Source organism: Leptodactylus fuscus, chromosome 2 (assembly GCF_031893055.1).
Source record: "Leptodactylus fuscus isolate aLepFus1 chromosome 2, aLepFus1.hap2, whole genome shotgun sequence".
NCBI classification, from domain to species: Eukaryota; Metazoa; Chordata; class Amphibia; order Anura; family Leptodactylidae; genus Leptodactylus; species Leptodactylus fuscus.
This window is the reverse complement of record NC_134266.1, coordinates 214949532-214964689: the sequence shown is the minus strand read 5'-3', so window position 1 is coordinate 214964689 and position 15158 is coordinate 214949532. Positions and strand designations below refer to the sequence as shown.

Sequence of the window (15158 nt, the reverse complement as noted above, 5' to 3'; positions counted from 1 at the left end):
TTCCATGTGAATGGAGCAGTGGTGTGCATGTACGGCCTCCCTCCGGTGCCCTTTTAAGTTCCTACAATCTTCAGAAACCCCAAAGAACTAAATTGAGTTGTGGTGAAGGTTGCATTCCACTTTTCCACTGGCATGCAGCACCTAAGGCAAGTTGTAGGTCTCCATTTCCTGATTATTTGGTGTCCTAAGGGCTCATTCACATCTGCGCCCAGTCTCCGTTCTGCTGGTTTCTGTTTCCTCCACAAAACAGAGGCAGGAGACGGAAACCTGCAGGACTCTTTCATACCCATTCATTTGAATGGGTTTGAAAGATGTCCGGCCGTGAGCGGCAGTGAGCGTTTTATGCTCTCCGCCCCGAAACCGTTTTTTTTTTTAAATCGGACATGCGGTACTCTGTGTCCGATTTTTAAAAAAAAAAACTGTTTTGCAGCAGAGAGCATAAAACGCTCACCGACGCTCACGGCCAGACCCGCTCTGACAGCTTTCTGTCTTCTGCATGCAGAAGACGGAAAGCTGAGAACGGAGTCCCAAACGGTAGTGTGAACCTAGCGTTAGTGGTCAGACCCCAGCAATCAGATACTCATGCTCTATCCACAGAGTACTGTAACGGTATGTAAAGGTATGAAACCTTTTCCGCCATGTGAACATTCTGCGCCATTCACCGCGACAGAATGCCAATGCAGCACCGGCATTCCATCACGGCATCCCACTCCTGTATAGGCCTGAATGAACGGGCTTACACTGGAGCGTGTCTCGAGCCACGGCTGAATCCACGGAAAGATAGCGCATGTCGTTTCTTTCTTCTGCTACTAGCTAGCGGAAAAAAGAAGCGAGCGGCTCCCATTGTAGACAATGGGAGCCGTTTCTGGCAGCGGATTTTGAGGCGGATTCCGCGTCAAAATCTGCTGCCAAAAAACACCGTGTGAACATACTACTACTACTTAGGTGGTCTCTCTGCCTGCTGTATTTCACGTATTGTTTCTGCACACTTGGCTAATATACCCTAACTGAGTTTATATCGCTGAACAGCTAAACGGATATGTATAAATAAAAGACCAGAATGCCGAAGGTGACACTGCCTATCAAATAAGGTCATTACGGTTGAGACCTACTGACAGGTTCTCTTTCAGAGGCAGAAGTACTCAAGCACCACAGCCTCTTCTCATATCGGTGATGTCACATTCATTAATCACATGGCCATGCAGAAGCTCAGTCCCATTCATTCCTTATGTTTTGCATAAAGTGACCAATCCTTTGTCGGCACACAGGTAATGATCCACCACTGGAGCTGTCCGGCAGGAGCTCATTTGCCTCCCCCCCCCTCCAGGCTAGAATGAGCCTAGAATACATGGGTGGGGATCTGGGAGATACATCAATGGCTGAACAGGTGGCTTGGCCAACAAATATCTCAGTTATATATCAGTATATCACAATACTATAAAGAACAGAAAATAAACAAATCCATGAAGTAAAAAAAAAATAAAAGTTTACCTTATATCTAAGGCCCGAAGAAGTTCAGTAAATGTGAATGTCATGGCATCAGAGTTAATAGAAGCAATAAACAGGCAAAGTCCCATAGCTTCAATCTTCCCTATAGCGTCCAGCTAAAAGCACAAATTATAATATTATAAAGCAACAGCAACTTTTATACCAAATAAAAACAACTTTTAATACATGACCAGTGCAACTGAATATAAAAAAAAAAAACATAATCCTATTATCTCCACTTATCAGGTTTCCAGCACCCAGACAGTTATCACTAATAGAAACCAGATTTACATGAAGTCGGGGTGTGCCTGGGCCTCAGGTCTTCAAACCTGGACACAGTCATGGCATGGTCATAAATATTAGATTGGTAAAAGTCGCTTTCACTTTGTAGGTCCGTGACATCATGTTCATCTGTCTCATAGCCCGCTTGTAACTCAGACCCATTCAAAGGAATGTGGCTAAGCAGCAATACCAAGCCGTGCTCAATAAGCAGTGAAAAGCGCTTACTGCTTGTCCAATTGCTCACAGCTGATCAGTGGAGTGCTGGGTTTCCTACACAAGAGGTACCCAAAGACCTGGCTAGGGTCATTGGTGATCTCAGTAGGTTACTTGGTGTCAGCTGATACTCCTCAGATGACGCTCGGAGTGATATCCAAATGTCATCTGCGATTCATTCACTTCTTTAGGGGCTTCTGATCCGTTCTGTTCCAAAGACACGTGCAGGACAAGACCTGCCCTATAATCATTGGAATAGAGCATCAGATGCCCCCATGGAAAAGCTTGCCTACACATTCTGTTATGTGCATTAGGCCTTATCCTGCTCTACAAAAAAATGAAAGCAGTGCTGTGACTGGTTGCTATAGACAACAAAGACAGTTTTCCTTTTACATAGCTTCATAAATCTGCTCCGATAATTTAAACTTTAATAAACTCTGAACATTATATTTTTAAGACAAAATTTAATTTATCTTCATCTGCACACACAAAAAAGAAAACAAATATATTTATCAGTAGACGACTCTCAGATGGCTCTGTTATTACATCTCTATATAGTTAACTTACCTAAAAACAGAGGACTAGCAAAAAAAAAAAAAAAAAAACGTGTTCCATCTAATCTGCCCTTATATCTCCATTTCATTTTAGAAATTTCAACTTAATTTCAACTTGTCTGGGATAAGCTTATGAGAAAATACCTCAATTGTAAGTAGAAGAGCGCCACTTAGTGGCCAAACTTACATACGTTTCTGATCAGACAATTTCTGCACCAGAGGATGTCAAAAAATCTATTATTTTTAATAGCTAAATTATTAAACTCCAAATAGGACAACTAACACAGTGCAAGAGTCAGTTTCTGTGGCACTGAAAATAAGGGCCTGGCCCTAAACCCTGAAAGAAAGTTCGACACTGTTATCCCTCCTCTGCACAATGCATTTCATTAGGTAATGTTTCCCTGGAATCTACCAAACCCAGGGTGAAACACTGCCTTGCCAGACATGGAGACATAATTCATCACATCACAGAACACATTTACACTGCTCCAGAGGGTGTATAAGCTACTTGGCATTGCAATGGTGAAGCTGCTTACAGATCATAAGAATGTGCCCTGATCCAGGCATTTGAAGGCAGAGGTGATCACGCAATGGGAGGAATTTATTAAGACATGTCCTACATCAGTCTTAATAAAGGCCTTGACTAGTTTGAGGCGCACCTGAATTATTTACAGAATGCAGCCTCTTAAAGGGGCTCTATCACTGGGAAAAGTCATTTTTAACTAATCACATCCTTGCATAGGCTTTAGAAAGTCTATTCCACATGTACCTTTAGTATGTAAATTGCCTCAGTGGTTTTTGAGTAAGTCCATTTTTATTCATATGCTAATTAGAATGGTGCACAATGCATCGTGCACCCTTCTTTGCTATTGTTTCCTATGCGTGTATACAACACACACATAGAAGATAATAGCACAGACGAGTGCTGCTGGGAACTTCCTGTGCTGGCTGGAAGCTCATTAGCATATAAAATAAACGAACTTATTCAAACACTACTGAGGCAATCTACATACTAAAGGTAGGTGTGAAGTAGCATTCCTAAAGCCTATGCAAGTATGTGATTAGTTAAAAATGGCTTTTCCCAATGATAGAGCCCCTTTAACGAATAGCCATGTGCCAGAATGTAAATCTATGCCAGTCAGAAACTGAGCTCAGAATGGGAGATGTAGGGAATCTATGACACAACAAAGGGTTTTGCGTCAAAGATGTGCCACATTAATATCCATCTATGTGGCATCAACTGGCATAGGTGGGTTAATTTATCCCCATTGAATAGAGTGGCAGGATGCACATATGACCACCACTGATGTTCCAGTGACTGGTAGGGTCCAAGCGTCAGACCTCCATCTACCATTTATTTATCACCCTAATGCATTAATGCATATTCCATCACCTCACGACTCCGGAGATCAACTATTCAGCCTTCAGATTTCAATTTTCCAAAGCAACAATCTGATTTGTCATTATAGGCAATAACTTCTTAGATTGCAACATAGCACTTTTCCAAAGGTGGTCTGGTACAGTCATTGCCAGGTAAAGCTGTGTAGCACCTACCAATGTGAAGCACATGTACAAGTCTGACCAGGTGTAGAGCTCGTTCCCATCTTAGATCCGTTTCTAAGTTATCTGACACTTACCAGTATCCTATCTGCCGAGAACATTTTTTCATAAGTCTGCCAGGACCGCAATTGTACAGGGGAAGATACTTTCAGCTTTTCACATAATGCAGCAAAATCTTCATCGCCAATTTTATCCCTAGGATTAAAAAATAAATAAATATGATGAAGAAGAAAGAAGAAAAAGAAGAAGTAAAAAAAAAAAAAAAATTTAAAATCTGCAGCAAGATTGAACAGTACACTTTTTTTTTTTTTTTTTTTTTGCTTCGAAATCTGCCTCCTATTGAAGACAGAACTTGGTGCTGACTCTGAGGCAGAATCCACCTCAAAATCAGTGCCAAATACCAACCTGGGAACATACCCTCATAGTACCATCAAAGGGCATGCAGCCGTATCTGACCTGTAGTGAGAGTTTGGAATCTACAGCATTGACACTGGGTTCTCCCCAAACGGAAACCTAATCCACTTTTTTTAAGTGGTTACCTTCAGAAATTCGCAGACCCCATACACTATAATGGGGCCCGTGTGGTGCTTCTTGCAGGATTTTTCTCTTTGCATTTTTTATGCTGAGAAAGTAATGGAATCCCTGAACGCAGATGTGAACCGGGCCTTAAATTTATGCTACCGAATAGAAAATCTGTGGTAAATTCGCAACATTTCCTGAAAGCACCATTTCCTAGATAAAATAATTTTTATAGATATGCAAATGAGGCTCACATGTAGTGGGAAGTGTCAAAGTCTCCAAGGACTCCAATTCGAAAATCTGAGGCTCTGGTACACTCCATTGCGCTTTACTCCTGAAACCAGGGTTTAATGGAAATGGCGCATGTATTGGACCAAAGATATGATGGTACTTTGTATAATGTCCACTATACCGGTTAGATATCAGGTTTCCTGGTGACAGACTCTCTATAAATAGATTCTGCACAGCAGTCACACAGCTGTCTCTTGCACACACCAGTCTTCTGTCACTTGTCACTCAGATAACAACCACACAGCTGTTAGGACTATATCAGCACCTAATACATCCTCTGCAGCAAAACTCAACTAACAGGATCTCCAATGTACAGACACAAGAGGTGTGAGTATGTACCAGAGGGCAAGAGTCCGACCTCAGCTACTGAGATGTGATATATCAGAGTCTGTACTCACTACTGGCAGGTAGGGGCTAGTCAGTAACAGATTGCAGTCTGGGTTATACATAGGAAAGGGAGCAGCAGGAAGTATTGATGATATATAAGAGACAGGCAGCGACAGTCATTTAGGGTGGGTGGTAAATAGAAGAGAGGTGCAGAAAATGTTAATTTGGGTGAGATATAGGAGGGGGCAGCAAGAAATGGGTGGTATAAAAGAGGGCAGCAGCAGTCCTTACAGATGATGTGTAGGAAAGGGGAAGTATGGGTGATACATAGGAGATGGGCAGCAAGAAGTGGTTGGTATAAAAGAGAAGGGCAAAAGAAAATATAGGTGATATATAGGAGAAGGGCAGTAGTCAGGCATGGGTGATACATAGGAAAGAGGAAACAGGCAGAATGGATGGTAAATGGCAGAGTGAGGGCAGGCTGTGTGTATGACATAGGAAAGATGCTGAGGACGGAGACGGATACTCGGGAATATTGGGGCAGCTGCACTGACCTCAGGCACCAGCCAAGGCATAAACTTTAAGTTTCAGCATTTGATTTCTGCCAAAAATCTTGTGGTTAAATATGTGCAAATGTGAGATGTATGAACAGAGAGACATGCTGGATCCTGGGGGCTCTGAAGGAAAGAATACTGCAACTAGGTAAGATGGAAGACAAGGATGAAGAACCCCAAACACACAGGACCATTAAACATAAAGAGCATCTAACAGAAACAGAGAAGATAGATAATAAACACCAGAGAGACAATAATGGAGATTTAGGAAACTTTCCAATTTTCCAGATAACAATACGAAATGAAAACTGAGCTGTGATTGGTTACTACGGACAACAGAAATCTGCCCAAAATATCAGAGCTAGTGTCTCAATAGTACTACTATAGCGTGTGGTCAGACTACAAGTGACAGTATTCACACATAACAAGGGACAAGGAACTAAGGGACAAGCTGAAAAGTTATACTATTTACTTTCTGTATGTGGACAGTCCGTGGCCAGGTGATGGACAAAGAATGACGAGTGCTCAGGAAATGACCCTGGGGGAAGGAGGGGGGGGGAGGTCTAAAAATAAAAGTAGGGTAAAAAAAAAAAAGTTCAAATCACACCCCTTTCCGTAGATCCCAAATAAAAATAAACAAAATCAAATCATTAGGTAGCCCCATGTCAGAAAATACTCATACTACAATAAAAAAAAAAAAAAAAAAAACTTCCTGTACAGTGAACAGCATAGCGGGAATAGTATCAAAACAGGCAAACTGCTGTTTTTTCACTGATTCGATGCCTCAAAAGATTTTAAACAGGACCCTTCATGTCCTCGGGCACATGTGGGTTTTATATACCACTAGAAAGCTGACTACGCTGAATTTACCGCATTGTCGGCTTATCCAATATGTGCCCTGGGGAAAGAGATATTGGTGCATTTACCAATACCTCTTCACTATTAGGAGGGCGTTCCTGACAGTCTAGCTGGGATCGCCCCTCCTGAGGCCGAGCCCCACGGGACATAAACACCGCGATTTGCCCGCAACGGAGACGCTGCGGGAAAAATCGTGGCGTTGTACAGTGCAGGCAAAGTGGATGGGATTCATGCAAATCCCATCCCCACATTGCGGAAAAGATCGCAGCGCGGACACGCTGCAAAATGCAAAGCCGTTGCGGCTTTGCAAATCGCAGCATGTCAATTATTTCTACGGAAATTCCGGCAGCTTTCTTGTAGATATAATGTTAAGAGAAAGTCCGTAGAGGAAAACTCTGTGAACTTTCTCTTAAAAGCGCTGCGGAAAGAACTGCAATGTGTTCACGCAGCGGTTCTTCCCGCAGCGCTTTAGTGCTGCGGATACGGCCCATGGGGCCTTACCCTGACAGTACTGTCCGTAGCGCTATACTGTCAGAGGGGGCGTTCCTTACCGCCCAACCAAGACACTGAGCGGTGAGGAAACCACCCCCCCCCTCCTGTCAGTACTTGTCCATAGACTAGTACTGGGAGGGGGGCTCGTTCCTCCGAAAAAGGGGAAACAGAACGTCACTGGATAATAAGAAAATGTCCCTGTAGCTGTCACATAAATATATAGATTTAAAAAAAAAAAAAAGTTAGGGACAAGGTGGCTCAGTGGTTAGCACTGCAGCCTTGCAGCGCTGGAGTCCTGGTGTTCAAATCCCGCCAAGGGCAAAAAACCATCTGCAAGGAGTTTGTATGTTCTCCCTGTGTTTGCATGGATTTCCATCCCATATTCCAAAAAGACATACTGATAGGGAAAAGTGTACATTGTGAACAAACCAGTCCCCAACCATCCAGCATGGATGCTCTGGCGGTCTGCTGTCAGTCTATGCTTATAAGCTAGTGTCACTGTGGGTTTAGTACACATATAAGCTGCCAGTGATGACCGGCCATAGCTGCATGTGACTGCTGTAGCCCTCAGTGTCACGGCTAGGTGGTCACACGTCAGTACAACACCTTAGACTGGCCATGGACTACTAGGACATTGGCACTGGATGGGCTGAGGAGAGAAGCAATGGCTAGTGTTCAGGGTTTTCACAACCAGACAAGACCTTTAAGCACCACCTGACACTGCTGTGTGACTGTCACAATGGAAGGCTCTAGCACTGAGCCCATACATGGTCACTCCAGCAGAGTGTTGGGCCGGTGACCTGCACTCACCCCTCACCGCCGGGCTGCTGCTCCTCCTGGGGGCGGCTGGGCGCTCCTCTCCGAGGGCTCTTGGGTGGCATGTCAGCTGTGAGGAAGAGGAGTGAAGATGAGGCGAGGGACAGGACACTGCAGGGCACACTGTGCTGTGTAGACTGTCAGCGGCGAGCTAGACCACTGTTTACACGGTGCAGTTATTCCGCTCTCAGCCGCTTCCTTTTTCCACAGGCACAGTAGTTTACACTGTAACCGCGGGAAAATGAATAAAAAAAATCACTTCCGGCTGCTGTTACCAGGCAACCTCAGCGACTCCACTCTCCTGTGGGCGGAAGTGTAAAGACTGCGGCGGCCATTTTTGAGTCGGGCAGTGGCTTTATCGCCTTGGCCCTTGTTTCTTTTCTTATGAGCGCTGTGAGATGGCCGTAGATATGGACGTAGTATTATTCCACAGAATAGAATATATTAGTGCTTGGAAATGTTTTCTGGGTAACCAAGGCTTAAAGGTGACTTTACCTTAGGTGGCCCCTTTCTCTTGGTCATGGCCCTAGATACAATAGCCAATCCCTGCTCAGTGCTGGACCACCAATGTTATTGTCAGGAACATGGCTTCTATTCTGTAATACCCCTAAGCAGGGGCCAAAAAATAAAGAAATTCTGATGAGAGGAAGTGGTGGAAGAGGTCATGAAAAGAAAAAACCATGATAACATCTAGAAATGTATTAGATTATTATACATGGTATAGCCAGGCTGGCTTCACACATTTCCTAGAAGGGTGGTTTTTTGGGTTGTTTATTTTTAGCGGGCCAAATATTTGTGGTAACTCCAGCCCCAAACCAAAAGCACACTTTACCGTGAGAACAAATCCGTTTGAGACAATACAAAGACACAAAAAATGTTTTTTTAACCCCTTCCCGCCGATGGCATTTTTTGATTTTCGTTTTTCGTTTTTGACTCCCCTCCTTCTAAACCCCATAACTTTTTTATTTCTCCGCTCCCAGAGTCATATGAGGTCTTAATTTTTGCGGGACAAATTTTTCTTCATGATGCCACCATTAATTATTCTATATAATGTACTGGGAAGCAGGAAAAAAAATCAGAATGGGGTGGATTTGAAGAAAAAATGCATTTCTGCGACTTTCTTACAGGCTTTGGTTTTACGGCGTTCACTGTGCAGCCAAAATGACATGTCCCCTATATTCTGTGTTTCGGTACGGTTCCAGGGATACCAAATTTATATGGTTTTATTTACATTTTGACCCCTAAAAAAAATTCCAAAACTGTGTTAAAAAAATTTTTTCTAAAAGTCGCCATATTCCGACGGCCGTAACTTTTTTATACGTAAGTGTACGGGGATGCATAGGGCGTCTTTTTTTGCGGGGCCGGGTGTACTTTTTAGTTCTACCATTTTCGGGAAATGTTATTGCTTTGATCACTTTTTATTCAAATTTTTATCAGAATCAAAACAGTGAAAAAACGGCGGTTTGGCACTTTCGACTATTTTTCCCGCTACGGCGTTTACCGAACAGGAAAAATATTTTTATAGACTTGTAGAGCGGGCGATTTCAGACGTGGGGATACCTAACATGTATGTGTTTCACAGTTTTTAACTACTTTTATATGTGTTCTAGGGAAAGGGGGGTGATTTGAACTTTTAATTCTTTTTAAAAAAAATTATATTTTTTTTAACTTTTTTTTGTATTTTTTTTTTGCATTTATTAGACCCCCCTAGGGGTGTTGAACCCCAGGGGGTCTGATCACTAATGCAATGCATTACAATGCTAATGCATTGCAAAAAAGCATCCTTTCTTTTGCAGGCTGCATAGACCAGCCTGCAAAAGAGAGGATTTGCAGACAAGCCTGGGAGCCTGTACAAGGCTCCCGGTTGTCATGGCAACGGGACGTCAGCCCTGGAGCATGCTCCAGGAGCCGGCGATCCCGGCCAAAATGGCGCCTCCGGCGCCTTTGACCGCGGCGCCGGAGGGGTTAATGCCTCCGATCGGTCCCCGGCATTAGAGCCGATTGTCTACTGCTTAAAGCAGTAAACACCCGGCGGCTATGGCGGCCGCCCGGCTCCCGGGCGGTCGCCATAGTTACAGACCCGACATGCACCGTACTATTACGGCGCATGTCGGGAAGGGGTTAAATTACATAAATGTCAAAATGTTATGACAAACAACAGAGCAAGCAGTGATCTCGAAAAATACTACTGGAAAAAACAGCATTATGCATTCACACTAAGTATACGCTGAGCTGATTCTGAACGTAAAGCACGTTCAGAATCAGCGCGTACAAAGCAGATCCCATTCATTTCAATGGGAACCAACATATGAGCGCTCCCCATTGAAATGAATGGGCTGCTTTTTTCCCTATTGGTTTCAATGTGATACGCGCGTAAGCCAGCATCCATTGAAATCAATGGGATCTGTTTTGAAGCGCCGCGCTCTTACACGTGTATACGTTTCTAAATGAGTGGCGCGTTACTCCGTGAGAACAGAGTCTAAGGCTAAAGCTCCACGCACTGAATCGCTACAAAAAAAATAAAAAAAAATTTTTAATAAAACCTGCAGAAAAGACTGCAGTGGAAATGCTTTTTTTTCCAGCAGCATTTTGCCCGTTATACCTATACGGAAAACACCAGTGTTTCTGTACGTAGAATTGCAGCTGAAAAGCTGCATTTCCAAACACAGGATTTTTTTTTTCTCTGCAGTGTGTGGATGGGATTAGTCATCCTCTTCACAGGTATTGCAAAATGCAGTGATTTTTGCCAGTGTGTTTCCAAAACACTGCACTTTTGCCACGTGGGGACCGGCCTAACGTGACATTTACATTGACCATATTCTTATATGTAAAGCCTGGTTCACATCTGCGTCGGTAGTCTGCATGGGGAGCAGAACCCATTAAAATCAATGGGAGGCTTTTTTTTTTTCAGTGCTGAAAATTCAGCGGCAAATAAAGCGCCATTTACCTCCATGTGAATGGACTCTACGGCTAAGGCCCCATGTTGCGGAAAAGCTGCATTTTTTTTTGGTTTTGAGACTTTTTGAGTCAAAGCCTAGAATGGCTGCAAAAGAATGGAAACTATATATGGAAGCCTTTACACTTCTACCTTCTGCTTATGCACTTCTTGAACACCCATCCAGTATATACGTCCGAAAGTGGCTCTCTTGTTCTGCAAGGATTTACCGATACATCCTAACAGTTTTCAGCGGCAGCAGCTGCAGAAATGGGGAGTCGGCTGTAACTACAGCTGGAGCTTCCCTAAAGAAGACAGGGAAGGTTTATTACTGTCCCTTCCTTCCTGATCGCTATGTACACAGCACTCAACAAGTACTATATACACAGCTATGGGAGACACTATGGTGCTGCTGCCCTCTGTCCCAGTGGTCACATGATCCACCGGAATCAGAGTCCGTAAGAGCTGCTGGGTCAAACAAGACCCAGATCAGCTCTGTATTTATGGGCAGGAATAGCTGTATTCCTCCTGCAACTAGGGCTAAGGTATCAGAGACCCAGTTACAGGGGAAATCCCATTAAAGCAATAGAGTTCAGATGTCCCCAAAAGTCTTATCATGACCTTATGGAAACACAATGTATAATAAGTACCCACCCACAGATTTGCCCCCTTCCCCCTAGTAGTATGCCAACACACAGGTTTGCATTCCCAACCATAGATTTCCATTTATTCAGGAATCTCCATGTTTTTTGATCACCCTGTACATCTGTAAACCTGAACCTGTGAATCCATTCTACTAATGATGCCGATCATGTAATGAATGGCCAAACACTCCTCTATCAGTTTTACATGGCAACTCCTACCCTCATCATGGGTGACTTTAACATCCCTATTGACACCCCTCACTCCCCAGCTGCCTCACAGTTTCTCTCATTAACCACTTCTCTTGGTCTCTCACAATGTTCTTCTTCTGCTACACATGTAGATGGAAACACGATTGATCTTGTCTTCCATCGACTCCTCACAGTTTCTACATTTTCTAACTCTTCTCTGCCGCTCTCTGATCATAACCATATGTCTCTCACCATCAGTGCCCTCTCCCCTTCACAAGATACCCCTACCCATCACACATATAGGAATTTGCGTGCTATTGACACCAAGCACCTCTCAGATACTCTACAGTCCTCTCTGTCCCCCATCTCCTCAATCTCCTGTCCAAATCTGGCCACCAGTCACTATAATGAAACCCTTAAAAATGCATTGGATGAGGTTGCTCCCCACTCCACTCGTAAAGTCCCACGTAGGAGGCAGCAGCCCTGGCACACGCCACAGACACGATTTCTTCAGCGCTGCTCTAGGTGTGCCGAACGTCTCTGGAGAAAATCACGCTCACCTGCAGATTTCCTCCACTTCAAGTTCATGCTTAAAACATATAGTTCTGCCCTTCACCTAGCCAAACAAGACTATTTCACCGCCCTCATCTCTTCTCTCTCCAGCAACCCTAAAAGGCTTTTTGAAACCTTTCACTCCTTACTCACACCCAAGGTACAGACGCCATTCACAGACCTTAGTGCTGACGACCTGGCCATGTATTTCCATGCTAAAATTGATAAGATTCGTCAGGAAATTACTGCCCAAGCCCCAGGTGGCATTGATCCCACCACCTACCATAGCAATGATCCCCTCACCAATTGCACCTCAGACTGTCTATTCTCATCTTTTGAACCTGTTACAGAAGAGGAAGTCTCCCAGCTACTTTCTTCATCTCGCCCTACAACCTGCAGTAGTGACCCCTTCCCCTCACATCTTCTCCAATCTCTGTCGCCTGCTGTCACCACTCACCTTACTAAAATATTTAACCTCTCTCTCTCTTCTGGAATCTTCCCATCCTCCTTCAAGCATGCTGTTATAACTCCGCTATTGAAAAAACACTCTTGGACCCGTCCTGTTCTGCCAATTATCGACCCGTCTCTAACCTCCCCTTCATCTCTAAACTCTTGGAACGCCTGGTCTATTCTCGTTTAATCCGCTATCTCTCTTCTTGACCCCTTACAATCTGGTTTCCGCGCTCTGCACTCTACTGAAACGGCTCTCACAAAAGTCTCCAATGATCTCCTGACGGCTAAATCCAATGGCGATTTCTCTCTTCTTATTCTTCTGGACCTCTCTGCAGCTTTTGACACTGTTGACCATCATCTCCTCCTCACTATGCTCCGCTCAGTCGGCCTCAATGACACTGCGCTCTCCTGGTTCTCCTCTTATCTCTCAGACCGCACTTTCAGCGTATCATTTGCGGGCTCTGTTTCCTCCCCTCTTTCCCTTGCTGTTGGGGTTCCTCAGGGCTCGGTCCTAGGCCCCCTGCTCTTTTCTCTCTGCACAGCCCCCATTGGACAAACCATCGCCAGATTTGGCTTCAGGTACCATCTTTATGCTAACGACACCCAATTATACACATCTTCCCGTGACATCACCCCTGTACTCATACAGAACACCAGTGACTGTCTTTCTGCTGTCTCTAATATCATGTCCTCGCTCTACCTGAAACTAAATCTCTCTAAGACTGAACTACTACTGTTTCCACCATCTAATAGATCTGTCCCTGATATATCCATTGCAGTCTCAGGCCTTACTATAACTCCTAGGCAGCAGGCCCGCTGCCTTGGGGTCATGTTTGACGCAGACCTTTCCTTCACCCCTCATATTGAATCACTCGCACGTTCATGTCACCTCCACCTCAAAAATATCTCCAGAATACGTCCTTTCCTTACCAGAGATACACTTATTGTCTCTCTGATTCATTCTCGCCTTGACTACTGTAACTCCTTACTAATCGGTCTTCCCCTCACTAAACTCTCCCCTCTACAATCTATTCTGAATGCAGCGGCCAGGCTCATCTACCAGGCTAGACGCTACAGCGATGCCTCTGGTCTGTGCCAGTCGCTACATTGGCTGCCTATTCATTATAGAATAAAATATAAAGTTATCACCCTCATCCACAAGGCTCTCCATAATGCCGCACCTCCCTACATTTCCTCCCTCATCTCTGTCTACCGCCCAACCCGTGTTCTCCGCTCACTCAATGACCTAACACTTACATCCTCTATTATCAGAACCTCCCACGCTCGTATACAAGACTTCTCCCGAGCTGCACCACTTCTCTGGAATGCTCTACCCCGGACAATCAGATTAACTCCCAATTTCTACAGTTTCAAACGCAAACTAAAGACGCATTTTTTCAGACAGGCCTATCACAATTCCTAATGCAAACCCTTCTTGATGCCTTTTCAGCCTAACATATTTGTCCATGCTCTATCCACATGTTAAAGGACACTACTAGTGACGGCCCATAAAGCTTTGTTTGTGTAATGGCTGCAACCTCTATTACAAAATTGTCTGACCACTGTATAAGCAGTGCCGCCCCTCCTACCTCTTGTGTCATCCTCTCTACCTCATAGATTGTAAGCTCTTGTGAGCAGGGCCCTCAGTCCCATTGTGTGAAATGACGTTCTTTGTTTTGTATCTGTCTGTATCTGAACCCTACAAATTGTACAGCGCTGCGGAATATGTTGGCGCTATATAAATAAAATTTATTATTATTATTATTATATAACTTTGGTATTGACTCCCACAAACGGGAGTGAATAGAGTCATAATGCGACCCAGTGGATGCTGCCACTGCTAAAGATCGAGCACCCCTGGAATTGTTTTTTTTTTTTGCAAATATAAGTCACAGTACTCTCAAGATCCCCATGCAACTCCATTCACTTACACAAGTGAACGAGTCCAAGTTGATACAGCAATGCTTACTCACACAATGGGCGTTTCTGTCAGATTGTTCCCCAGCCTTAGCACTTAGCACTCCAACAGGCTTTGATGGTTACATTTCCTGAAATGCCTGGGCTCTCACCAATTCATTAGAATGACACTGCTGATCTCTTACGCCATCTGTTCACAGGGGGAGGACTATCCACAACAGACAGCTGTGAGATTGCTAATGACCGGCAGTGCAGAATCCTGTCTATTATACTGCTAGCATGTGTTTATGGCAAACTTATGATATCTTCAGAGCAAATACTAAGCTCAATAATGTAACAGTAGGGGAATGTATGAAAAATGCATGTAATAAAAATCCTCAACCATCAATGCAATAGCATTCACATTGTATGGTTCATTTAATTCACGTTTTTGCAGCTGTTTTGTTGTTTGCTTGTTTTAAGCTAAGACCCACATTGCAGAAACGCTGATTTATTTATTTGTTATTGCAGCTTT

General features: G+C 44.0%; 1 protein-coding gene across 1 annotated transcript in view; it reads right to left on the bottom strand.

Moving 5' to 3' along the window:
* RB1 (RB transcriptional corepressor 1) overlaps positions 1 to 8074 on the bottom strand; it is a 145687-nt gene extending 137613 nt beyond the window's left edge. The window contains exons 1-3 of the mRNA XM_075265521.1: positions 7949 to 8074; positions 4175 to 4292; positions 1492 to 1604 (exon numbers count right to left, since the gene is read on the bottom strand). Coding sequence (XP_075121622.1) covers positions 1492 to 1604; positions 4175 to 4292; positions 7949 to 8019 — 302 coding nt within the window. The 5' untranslated portion in view covers positions 8020 to 8074. The remainder of the gene's footprint in view (positions 1 to 1491; positions 1605 to 4174; positions 4293 to 7948) is intronic.
* Positions 8075 to 15158: the final 7084 nt, after the last annotated feature.